This window comes from Rhinopithecus roxellana, chromosome 15, assembly GCF_007565055.1.
Source record: "Rhinopithecus roxellana isolate Shanxi Qingling chromosome 15, ASM756505v1, whole genome shotgun sequence".
Lineage (NCBI taxonomy): Eukaryota > Metazoa > Chordata > Mammalia > Primates > Cercopithecidae > Rhinopithecus > Rhinopithecus roxellana.
Window position 1 is genome coordinate 42,655,356 of NC_044563.1, and position 10,600 is coordinate 42,665,955.

The 10,600-nt window shown below is 35.4% G+C and overlaps 1 protein-coding gene across 2 annotated transcripts in view; it reads right to left on the reverse strand.

The window, feature by feature from the left end:
* Nucleotides 1-5,290, reverse strand: part of TYR (tyrosinase) — a 124,429-nt gene extending 119,139 nt beyond the window's left edge. The window contains exon 1 of one of the 2 annotated variants that reach the window (XM_010357232.2): nucleotides 3,971-5,290. In XM_010357232.2, coding sequence (XP_010355534.1) covers nucleotides 3,971-4,789 — 819 coding nt within the window. In that variant the 5' untranslated portion in view covers nucleotides 4,790-5,290. The remainder of the gene's footprint in view (nucleotides 1-3,970) is intronic. The other variant, XM_030918202.1, reaches the window with a different exon arrangement.
* Nucleotides 5,291-10,600: the final 5,310 nt, after the last annotated feature.

The following is a 10,600-nucleotide window of genomic DNA, read 5'->3' on the forward strand; positions in this document are numbered from 1 at the left end:
TTTAAAAGCTTTAGTCATTAAACAAATAAATGAGCAAACAAACAACAGACATGAATTAGGAACACAATATTTCCAAATAAATTAATTACCTGATTTTAACATATTCAATAGAAAACTCTGACCAATAAATATTAATTTCATTTAAATCACACTCAGCTATGATGCAACTTGCTTCACCTTCTTTCCTGTATTCTTTCTTTGCATGCACACACAGACATACATATGGAACAACCAGAGAGAACTACACAAAATATCTTATACCCAAATTTGAGGAAGTGGCTACTGTTGACATTGTTGTATCCTAGGCATTGGGAATCCAGTGCTATAAAAAACTGCAGTGAACGGTCCTAGAAATCTACCCATGCAGAGTTTAATATTTGATCTATGTTAGCACTGGAGCTAACATTTCTTTGATGTTAAATTTTGTTAAATTCAGCATGTATTTATAAAGCCTGTTATATGTGTGTGTATATATATATATATATATATATTATAGTCCTGTGCTCTGTGGATACAAAAATATTTAGAAATGATCTCTACCTTGGAGGAGCTGACAGCAGACTGGTAGATACAGACAGGCTTGAAAACCATTGAATGTAATGAAAAGTTACAAGTGCTATGATATAAATCTGTATAAAGTACAATGACAGCACAAAGGGGAGAGGGTCGACTCTACTAGAGTAACAGAGGTGGATCAGTAAAAGGCTCAGAATATTTTCATTATGATATAAATTAAAAGGACTACATCACTGTGTCTGCCTATGTTGTCTGGGGCAGCAGGAGAGTTTTAAGGGAGTCCAAGGGTTTACATGTCAAATTATACATCTAGAAATTAGTGAGTTACTTGAACTTTTCTGAACCTAAATGGATCCTTATAAATAAGAAATAATGCTGTTGACTTAAAAAGCACTGCAGTCAGAGCCTCTTGGTTTTAGTCCTCAGATGTGTGACTTTGGACAATCATCCTACCATTTTAGACTTTTCTATAGTTTTTTAATAAAATGCAGACACTATTCTAGATACCACTGAAGATCTCTCAGCTCAGAGTTAATAAATGCTATCAAATCTCTAAAATCTCAACTTTGGGGTCAAGTAAAATGATGTCTGAAACCAATAAAAAAAGAGGGCTTTATGTGAAAGGTGAATCAGCATAGCTAATTTGGAAGGTCTTAATTAACTCAATCTGGAAAGTATTTGTCTCATCTCACACAAGATAGTCTAGTTCTTAATTTAAGCATTCAATTTGGGCAAAGGCATTCAAATTAATGGTGTGTTTATTACAGAACCTGCATTTTTGTAAAGTGAAAGAGATACCAAAACAATCTCCATATTCATTAACTCAATGATTCTCAGTGCTGGCTGCACATTAGAATCACAAAATGAGGGTTTTAAAATGCAAACACTTGAAAGTCCCGCATGATGGCTCAGGCCTGTAATCCCAGCACTTTGGGAGTCTGAGGCGGCAGATCACTTGAGGTCAAGAGTTAAATACCAGCCAGGCCAACAGGGTGAAACCCCATCTTCACTAAAAGTACACAAAATTAGCTCAGCCTGGCGGAGGATCCCTGTAGTCCCAGCTACTAGGGAGACTGAGGCAGAAGAATCACTTGAACCTGGGAGGTGGAGGTTGCAGCGTGCGGGGATCGCGCCACTGCCAAAACAAAAACAAAAACAAAACAAACAAACACACCCGGACACTTTTACACTTTTACAACCTCACGGAAGACCACCTGAATCTGAATTTCTGGCAAGAAATTAGGTGCGTAAAAATCTTGCAACAGTTTTTATTTTTTATTTTTAATGGTTTTTTGGAAGCTTCCTAGGTGATTTTGACATTGAGAACTCTGAATTAAATCAATGTAAGCAATCAATCTTAACTTTTATAAGGACTTTGTAACCAGAGAGGCTGTGTGAAGGAGTGTAAACAGCCAATGCGAGTGGGGCTTGACTGTCACCTCTGCCACTAATAATCCCTTGACACTACTAAAACACAGTAGGTGAGCAGCAAATGTTCATTCATTTCACCTTTCTTAAACTGTGATTTCCTTGTTTCTCTTCAGTCATCTTCCTTCCACTCTGTTTTCTAATTTTATTTTTAAAACCTGTTTCTACACAGAAATTTAATCATGGAACAAGGTTGAAGCTAATAATTGTAACAATTTCAGTTCAGGGCTTACCCATTTGAGACATTTTTATTTTTTTTCTAGAAAGCATTAAAATTGAACACATTCATGAAAAGAAAAAGGAAAAAGTTCCACTTGACAATAAGTAATTAGGAAAACAATACGCATATAGCCGTGGATATTATCTTGTATTACACATCTCATGTAATTAAAAATCAATGTGTATCTATTAAGCTTTCCTGTGGATGTTGCAGCTTATTTTAGTAATTTATACAGTCCTCCAACCTTTCTGGGTCAAGTTAAACCACATAGTTAAACAAAGCATAATAACTGACTGAAAATCCCATGTCCAATCCTGGCAGTTTTTTTAAACAGGAACACAGGATATGAGAGCTTGATGAGAGTTTGCACATTATAGATTAAGGTAGGAGGTCTGAAAGCTTATTGAAATAGATTTTTTTCCAAGCACATTTTTCTAGCCTTTCCTGCACAAAACCCATTACATTTGGTAAATAGCTGACTAATAACACCAAAAATTATACAGTGGCCATTTTTAAAATGAACTTCAATAGACTTAATTGGGTTGGGGTACAAACTTAGTTCGGTGGAGAATGAGATCTACATTTAAAAACTGCAGATTGTGAGAAATTGAGTGCAAGATTCTTCTCATCCCATTCACATATTGGGCTTAATTTCATAGAGCATTGCTAGTCAAAAGTACTGTATTCAAAATTTTTGGAAGACAGACAGAAGAGCATTCCTTTAACATATGGTTTTAAATGATAAATAATTAAACACGTATTTCTTTGGTTACCATTTGCCCCTAATTCAAAATGAAAAATTCAGAATAGATGAAATAGGAATTCAATTCCAAATAGTAATCCTTCATATTTTATCTAAAGTTTTCAAGGACTAAGAAAGAAAGCTAACTTCTAATGCAGCCTAAAGAAAAAGTGAGAAATGACCCAGATCCTTTAGCTAAAGATATGACAGCAGTTACATCCTTGGAAATAGGATACAGTGGTCATACAGCCAGACTATTAGAGAATAAATGATTTTTTTTTTTTTTTGCTTCTTATTAGCTGTATGATCTTATGCAAGTTACCTGATACCTTTATAACCTCTAAAATAGGGAAAGATTGATAAGAGCATGAAATGAACGAATGCACAAAAACACTTGCCACAGGGTTTACACATGCTAGATGTTCAATAAATATTAGCCATCTTCATTATTTACCTGTTTAAGCCTCGGGATCTTCATACTTTCAAAAATGAAGATCTAATCCAATACTTATTTCCCAAACATTCCTGATTAAAAGAATCAACATAGACACTTAGTAAATTGTGCCTTCTCAGGACTATCTCCTGAAGATTCTGACCAATGAGTCTGGGATAGAGCCAGGAATTTGCATTTTTAATTTGTACACTATATGAATCCTGTTGTGAGTAATAATTTTATTTTTCAGAAACATTAGTGTATATAATTTTTTTAATCATCCAAATATGCATTCATTCATTCATTTATTCAATTCACAAAATATATAATGCGCTATTGCCATTTCTAAAGGTACCATACTGTGTTCTGGGAAATACAATAATGAATCAAGTACTCTGTTCATTGCAGTTTAGAAACCTAGTAGAAGTCATCAGACAAATGATTACAGAAATATCTAAAGTGTGCTATAAAGGAAAAATACAAGGTACACTGAGAGTTCTTAACAGGGCACCATTTCTATCTTTGGTCGGGGCTGCAGTGGGGTGTTCAGAAGAGAAGTTTATATCCTGCCTGAAGAAGTGATTGTTAAGGTTCCTCCCTGCTCTGACATCATACATCCAGCACATCTTACCTGCCAAGAGGAGAAGAATGATGCTGGGCTGAGTAGGTTAGGATTTGCGGGGTGCTGACCTCCCATGTACTCATCTGTGCAAATGTCACACTTTTCTGCATCCCGCCAGTCCCAATACGGAATGGTGAAGTTTTCATCTCCTGTCAGCTTCTGGATTTCTTGTTCCCACCGCAACAAGAAGAGTCTATGCCAAGGCAGAAAAGCTGGTGCTTCATGGGCAAAATCAATGTCTCTCCAGATTTCAGATCCCCCAAGCAGTGCATCCATTGACACATAATAATGGATCCAGACAAAGAGGTCATAAATGTTGATATCACTAAACATGGGTGTTGACCCGTTTTTCATTTGGCCATAGGTCCCTATGGGGATGACGTAGTCTGAGCTGATGGTATGCTTTGCTAAAGTGAGGTAGGCAAAAAATTTGTCCTTCTCTGGGGCACTCAAATCAAAGATATTTCTTCTCACCAAGAGTCGTCTGTCTGTGCAGTTTGGTCCCCAAAAGCCAAACTTGCAGTTTCCACAGTCGAATCCCGTGAAGTTGCCAGAGCACTGGCAGGTCCTATTATAAAAGATGGAAGGCCACGACTCCCGGTCATCCACCCCTGTGAAGGGAAATTGAGGCCCAAGTGGTGCATTGGATAGAAGGATATTCTGACAGGAACCTCTGCCTGAAAGTTGGCCACAGGGACTCCCGTCCCCGCTCCATGGTGGGCAGCATTCCTTCTCCATCAGGTTCTTAGAGGAGACACAGGCTCGAGGGAAATGGCCAGCAGAGGTCTGGAAACTCCACAGCAGGCAGTACAAAACAGCCAGGATCATTCTTCCTCTAGTCCTCACAAGGTCTGCTGAAGCTGGCTAACTGGAGTCACAGACTTCTCTTTCCAGCTACTCCTACAGTGATTATCACATGTCTTGGCTGAGACCTATATAATACCACTCCCACCTCCAGCATCAAACACTTTTAGTCTTTATCTTAAGCTTTTATCCTCTGAAAAGCACATGACTGACTTTTCTTTGGAATTGGCTCATATCCCACCAGTGGGATAGGCCTATGTTAAAGTGAAAAACTCTATTCACCATTAATAGTTTAATTCTTATGGTTAGAATATTAACGATAAGATTAATAATAATAATAATGCCTGACCTAAGCAAACCCAGTTAATAGACTACAAAATTAATGATGATTTGAGCTTGCAAATGAGAGGTAGTGTCAGGAATAGAACTTCTCTTATTAACAAAGTTTAGGAAGTATTAAAGATTATGGGTTTTAGGTGGTTATTTCTCAGAGACCGTAAATAGGCAACAATATTTGAAGAACTCCGTATGCAGAGAGAGATTGTCTTCAGAGTCCAGGGATAATTCCTTATATGTTATTGAATTTCAGTTCATTTATTTTATACAAAGTATTAGAAAAAATCTTATACTTTTACCTGATAATCCTGATGCATTTTCTGACAACTCCTAAGGATAGCTCACTTTGATAGCTGGTTGATTTGCTTCATTGTGGGGATATCCCACAGCAAAGAGCACACTCTCTCTCTCTGCTTCTCGCTCTCTCTGCATCTCTCTCTCTCTCCAATGCTGTAGACATGTTGTTTTTCCTATAAATTCTAGAAATTAGGAATTTATTTGAAAATGTTTTTGCAATGTGTTTTGGGCAAAGAAATTCTCAATTAGTGAGTGAATGAAAAAGGAGAAATATATTTCTTCGCAAATATTTTTTGGTCATCTCAATTATTTCAAAAGTTCCTTCTCTGTATAGTGAGCTAGGGAAACTGAAATTCATGGCTGAAAATATAATTTAACTATGTTAGTTTTCAAACAAGTAGTATAGACAATAAGTAAATCAAACCTTTAATGGAAGAGATGTATTTGTGGGCTGATACTAGAAAGAATTGCATAATTTTGGATAATAATATGCAAGTGTTATCAAGGCAGTGCCCTTGATTAATACCTCAAGGAGTAGGCATAAGTTGGACAGACAATTCAGAATAGATACAACACCTGAGACAGGGGAAACGTGTAGAGGTGGGAACTGTGTTTCATCTGTCGAGTTGGAGCATTAAACTCAGATAGGCCTCCACACATCATAGAAAATTAAACCTGGGGCCAATACACGGAGGGGCTTAAAGACTTAGTGGTTTGAACTAAAGTGAGCCCTTTTGTGAGCTGAAGTGTGACAAAATGAGAGTAGTCAAATCAAAGTTGCCCCTCTGAAGCTTCCTTCTTTGTCCTCCTCCAAACTTAAAGCTGGGTGGTCCACTGAAATTAATGAAAAAGGAAAAGAAAGTGAAAGCTTTGAGGAGATCGTTAGTGTTTGGATCCTTAGCTGAAGCATTCTAGGAAAAGCCGTCACTATTTTGATGATGCCAGAGTGTCAGACTGTTCTGCTTTTTTCTCTTTTTGCTGGAGTTTTTCTCATTATTTAAAGGAAAAAGGAAAAGAAAAAGAAAAAAGTCACGGCTCCTCCAAACAACTTTTTTGAGACAGAGCAGTCTTTGCAGGTACATGGAGCAGTGTGTGGGTGAAGAGGAAGAGAAGTTTCCATGGAAATACTGCCTCTGGCTGGGATCAGGAAGTCATCACATGATCTCCACAAGGAGGCTTAATCTTTTCTCTCTTTCTTTCAGAGCCACAAAGAGATTAACACAAGACTTTTTGTCCCTGGGGAGCCTTGGTTCTGCATTACTTGGAACCACATGTGGCATTTCATAATTCTTTTCTATATACTCGCAGACAGAATTCAACTTCTCATGTTCAATTTAATTAAGAATTTTGCCTTACACTTGCCCCACTATCAGGCTTCCAGTGAAATAACTTAGAAAGTCTTCATCATGCTCTTTAAGGGCTTTTGTGTCTGCTGTCCTGTGTATTTTTCATAATCTTTAGAGCCTGCTTAGAGGAATTACTAAAATGTACTTTGTCCTATTAATTTCCTTTACAGGGTTGATGTTCTTAAATAGACCTCTTTATTTGTCCCCAGTATAGGCCACTGTCTCCTCTGGCCTACATGTGTTGTAGTCTTCAGTCTTATTGTCAGTCTTGGGTTCCTAAATATTAAATCCCATTTAGAGTGCTTTCTTCCTGACTATAGATGTGCATTCTTTAGATATCTTCAGGTTGTAGGATTTGAAAGGGTTCTATCCTATTTTGGGAGATTATTGTACGACCTGACATGAAATTAGTGCAATGCTCTATAAAGTAGAAATAGGGGTCCAGTAAATATTCTTCAAGTATTTACTGAGCACCAACTGTCAGACATGGGGAGAGATGGGAATTCCATGGTAAGCACAACAAAAATCTCTATCACCATGAAGGATATTGTCTCTTAAAATACTATTTTAATTTTAGTAATTTGAAATAATATTTTAACTACATGTACTTTAAATAACTTTTTTTCTGGATTAAATTACTTTTTAAGTTGCTATAAGAGAAAATTAGAAATTAGGGAACAGACAGAAGGACCTTTCTAGTCTCATGAGAGAAGGGATAGTCAGGGATAATTTTATGGGAAAAGTGACATTTCAAGTGACACTTGAGGGATCAGTAGAAGTCTGTTTGATGAAGGGGAGAAAAGTAGGAGTGTGAGCTTTCCAGGCAGAGAGAATAGCATGTTCAAAGTCTCCAAAGTGGAAGTAGGTTGGTATATTCAAGGGATTTAAGGACAGTTAAGGTGGCTGCAACCCCCAAAATGGTAGAAGTGTGATATAAGTATGAAGGTGCATGTATTGACCAGCTCACAGTCCATAAAGGCTTTGCAGCAAAATTTTGGATAATCATACATGAATTTAAAACTTGTCACTCAAGTTACTGAGTTGAGAACAGATGTGGGGTAGGGAGCTAAACTAAATGTAGAAATAACTGTTGGGAGGTTATTGATGTAAACCAGGCAAAAATGACATTGCTTAGACTAGAGTAATGATCTCTGAGATGGACATAAGTTAATGAATTTGACAGATATGTAGGTGATAAATTCAAGAGCAGTAAGAAGCAAAGGAAAAGAAGATTTAGGGCTATATGCTAGGATTTTGGCTTGTGCCATTAACTAAAATAAGAAACAATAGAGGATAAATGTTTGTGGGAATTGAATATGGGCTCAGTTTTAGATATGTTGAGTTTGAGGATGAACTAGCCACAATCACTGGTCCTCTTTTTCTGGTATTTGTATAGATTATTCATGCACTCACCGGTGTTAACCTGATCAATCTTCCTCTTTTTCCTCACTCAGATCACTGGTATTTGCTCTTTTATTTGGTAGTAGTTTGAATCCATGTTCTGTCTTTGTTTCTCAGCCCTCCTTTCAATTACAATAGTAGCTACCATTTATTAAATACAACTAATATAATTATCTCAGTATCAATAGCTACCATTTAAAGAAAAAAATTTACTATGGAAATATGCTGAAATCAGTAAAAAAATATATATATATATATAACAAACTAGCATTTACTTACCTCCAAGTTTCAACATCCAGTATTTTTCTGCTTGTTTTGTTACTATTAGTTTAAAAATTCTGGAATATTTTAAAACAAAACTCAGATAACATATTCTACCTCTAATTTAGGTATATATAGCTAACAAGAACATAAAACAAAACCATGTATCTGATGCATAAAATACATCTCAAACAGAAAGAGAGAACAATAATTCTTTAATATCTGGTTTCAAATGTATGGTTAATTTAATTATCTCAAAAGCATTTTTGTCAAGATTCAAACAGGTATATACCTTGCATTTTGGTTGATCTATTTTATCAGTTTCTATTAATCTATAAGTGTCCTTTTTAAAAAAAATGCAATTTATTTTTAGAGCAAACTGAGTTTTGGCCCTACAGAATTTCTCACATTTCAGGGTTAACATTTCAGGGTTAAATTTATCTCTATGAATTTAACATGCTCATTATCCTGTATTTTCTATCATTTTATACATCATCAATAATAATATCTTGCATTTTGTACAATTGGAGTTAGATCTAGAGATTTTATTATATACAGGTTGAATTTTGTTATTGCTTTTGTTAACAATTACTTCACAGGCATTGTTATGTACTACCTACTTTGATACACTAGACAACATATTATCTGGTTTTCTCAGTATTTGTTTTTAAAATTGATCAGCAGCTTGAAGTGAGGTCAGACTGTCCTTTCAATTACATAATTCTTTAACAAATTTTTAGATGGTTTTATTTTCACTGATAATTATATCCTACGTTTGGTATTTTATTAAAGGTTGCAAGAATGGTTATTTTTTGTAAAGAATAACTTCCTTCATTAACTATTTCATTACCCTGTACAAGAAAAGTGGAATAAATGTTTAATTCTTGTCCTTCATTTTTCAGTTTTCAGAATAACAATGTGGCTCCCTAACAACCTCTAAACGTGATATATTTTTAACTCTCGTGAAGACTTCTAAAGTTTTATGTATTTAGTACCTTTCTTTTGGGAGAGAAATTGTTGTATCTTTGTTCAATATTTTGCTAATTAGTGGATATTAGCCTACATTGTGATTTGTTGGTCAATGATCATCATGATTATGTTTGTGTGTGCATATGTGGAGTTCAAGAAAAAATATGTAGCCATCAACTCTTTATATTTGAAGTTTAGACTCATTCGTTTGTTCAATAAATATTGAACATCTATTATTCCTAAGATCTTATAGGAAATACCTGGGACATAAACAAATTGTATAAGTCACTGACCTTTAATTTGATGCTACGAAATCAGAATCTCTGATGTAATATCCAAGGTCTGCCAGTTATTAGTCTCAGGCCCCATGGCAAGAGAAAAGGGGGAAGAGAATTAGCATATATTTAAGATTTGTTCAGTAATTTCACTTATCACAACCTGAGTGTGCTCAACTCTACCACATGGGGTTATTTGGAGTTTTAAATAATTTAATAGATATTAAACATTCAATATAAGGTCTGACACATATTAAGCACTTAATAAATGTTCACCATTTTCATTAAAGACCATAAATTTGGTGCTGTTAGTGTTCATCACTATAATGCTCTCAATACTTCTGGCTATTTTTGGTCTAGAGAGCTAGGGAATAAATATTTTATTGGATATAATTAAATATCATTGTTTTAAATTGGCCTCTCCTTCTCTCATTAGCAACCTCAATTGCCTTTTTTTCTCCAATTAAAACCTTGTTCTTTAGGATATTGAACTTCTGCAACAACACTGAGATGTCATACTTCTATAGAATTCAGAAATTAGCACATGTTATTTCTCTTAACAAATAATGTTTTTCTCTTTTATTCCCTTGCATAATTTCTATACATACTGTAAGATACATCTCAGGTGTCATAGCTTCAAGAAAGCATTTTCTGATCTACAGACCTTCTCTGAGGATAGCCTAGAGGACTATCTTGCATTTTCTCATTCTACTGTCAATTCACTTTTGTCGTTGCATTCACCACAATGCATATAATCTACCGATATTTCTCATGCCCTTTCTGTATCATGAATCCTTTAAGAGTAAAAATCTGGTTTCACAACAAATGCCTAGAACATTGCATGTTAAATGTATCTTTAGTAGATGGAGAATGGATGGATGAATGAATTAACAGTTCAATCTCTTCTTTTGTTTTCCTTATTTTATAAAATACATGTTCTAAAATATTTC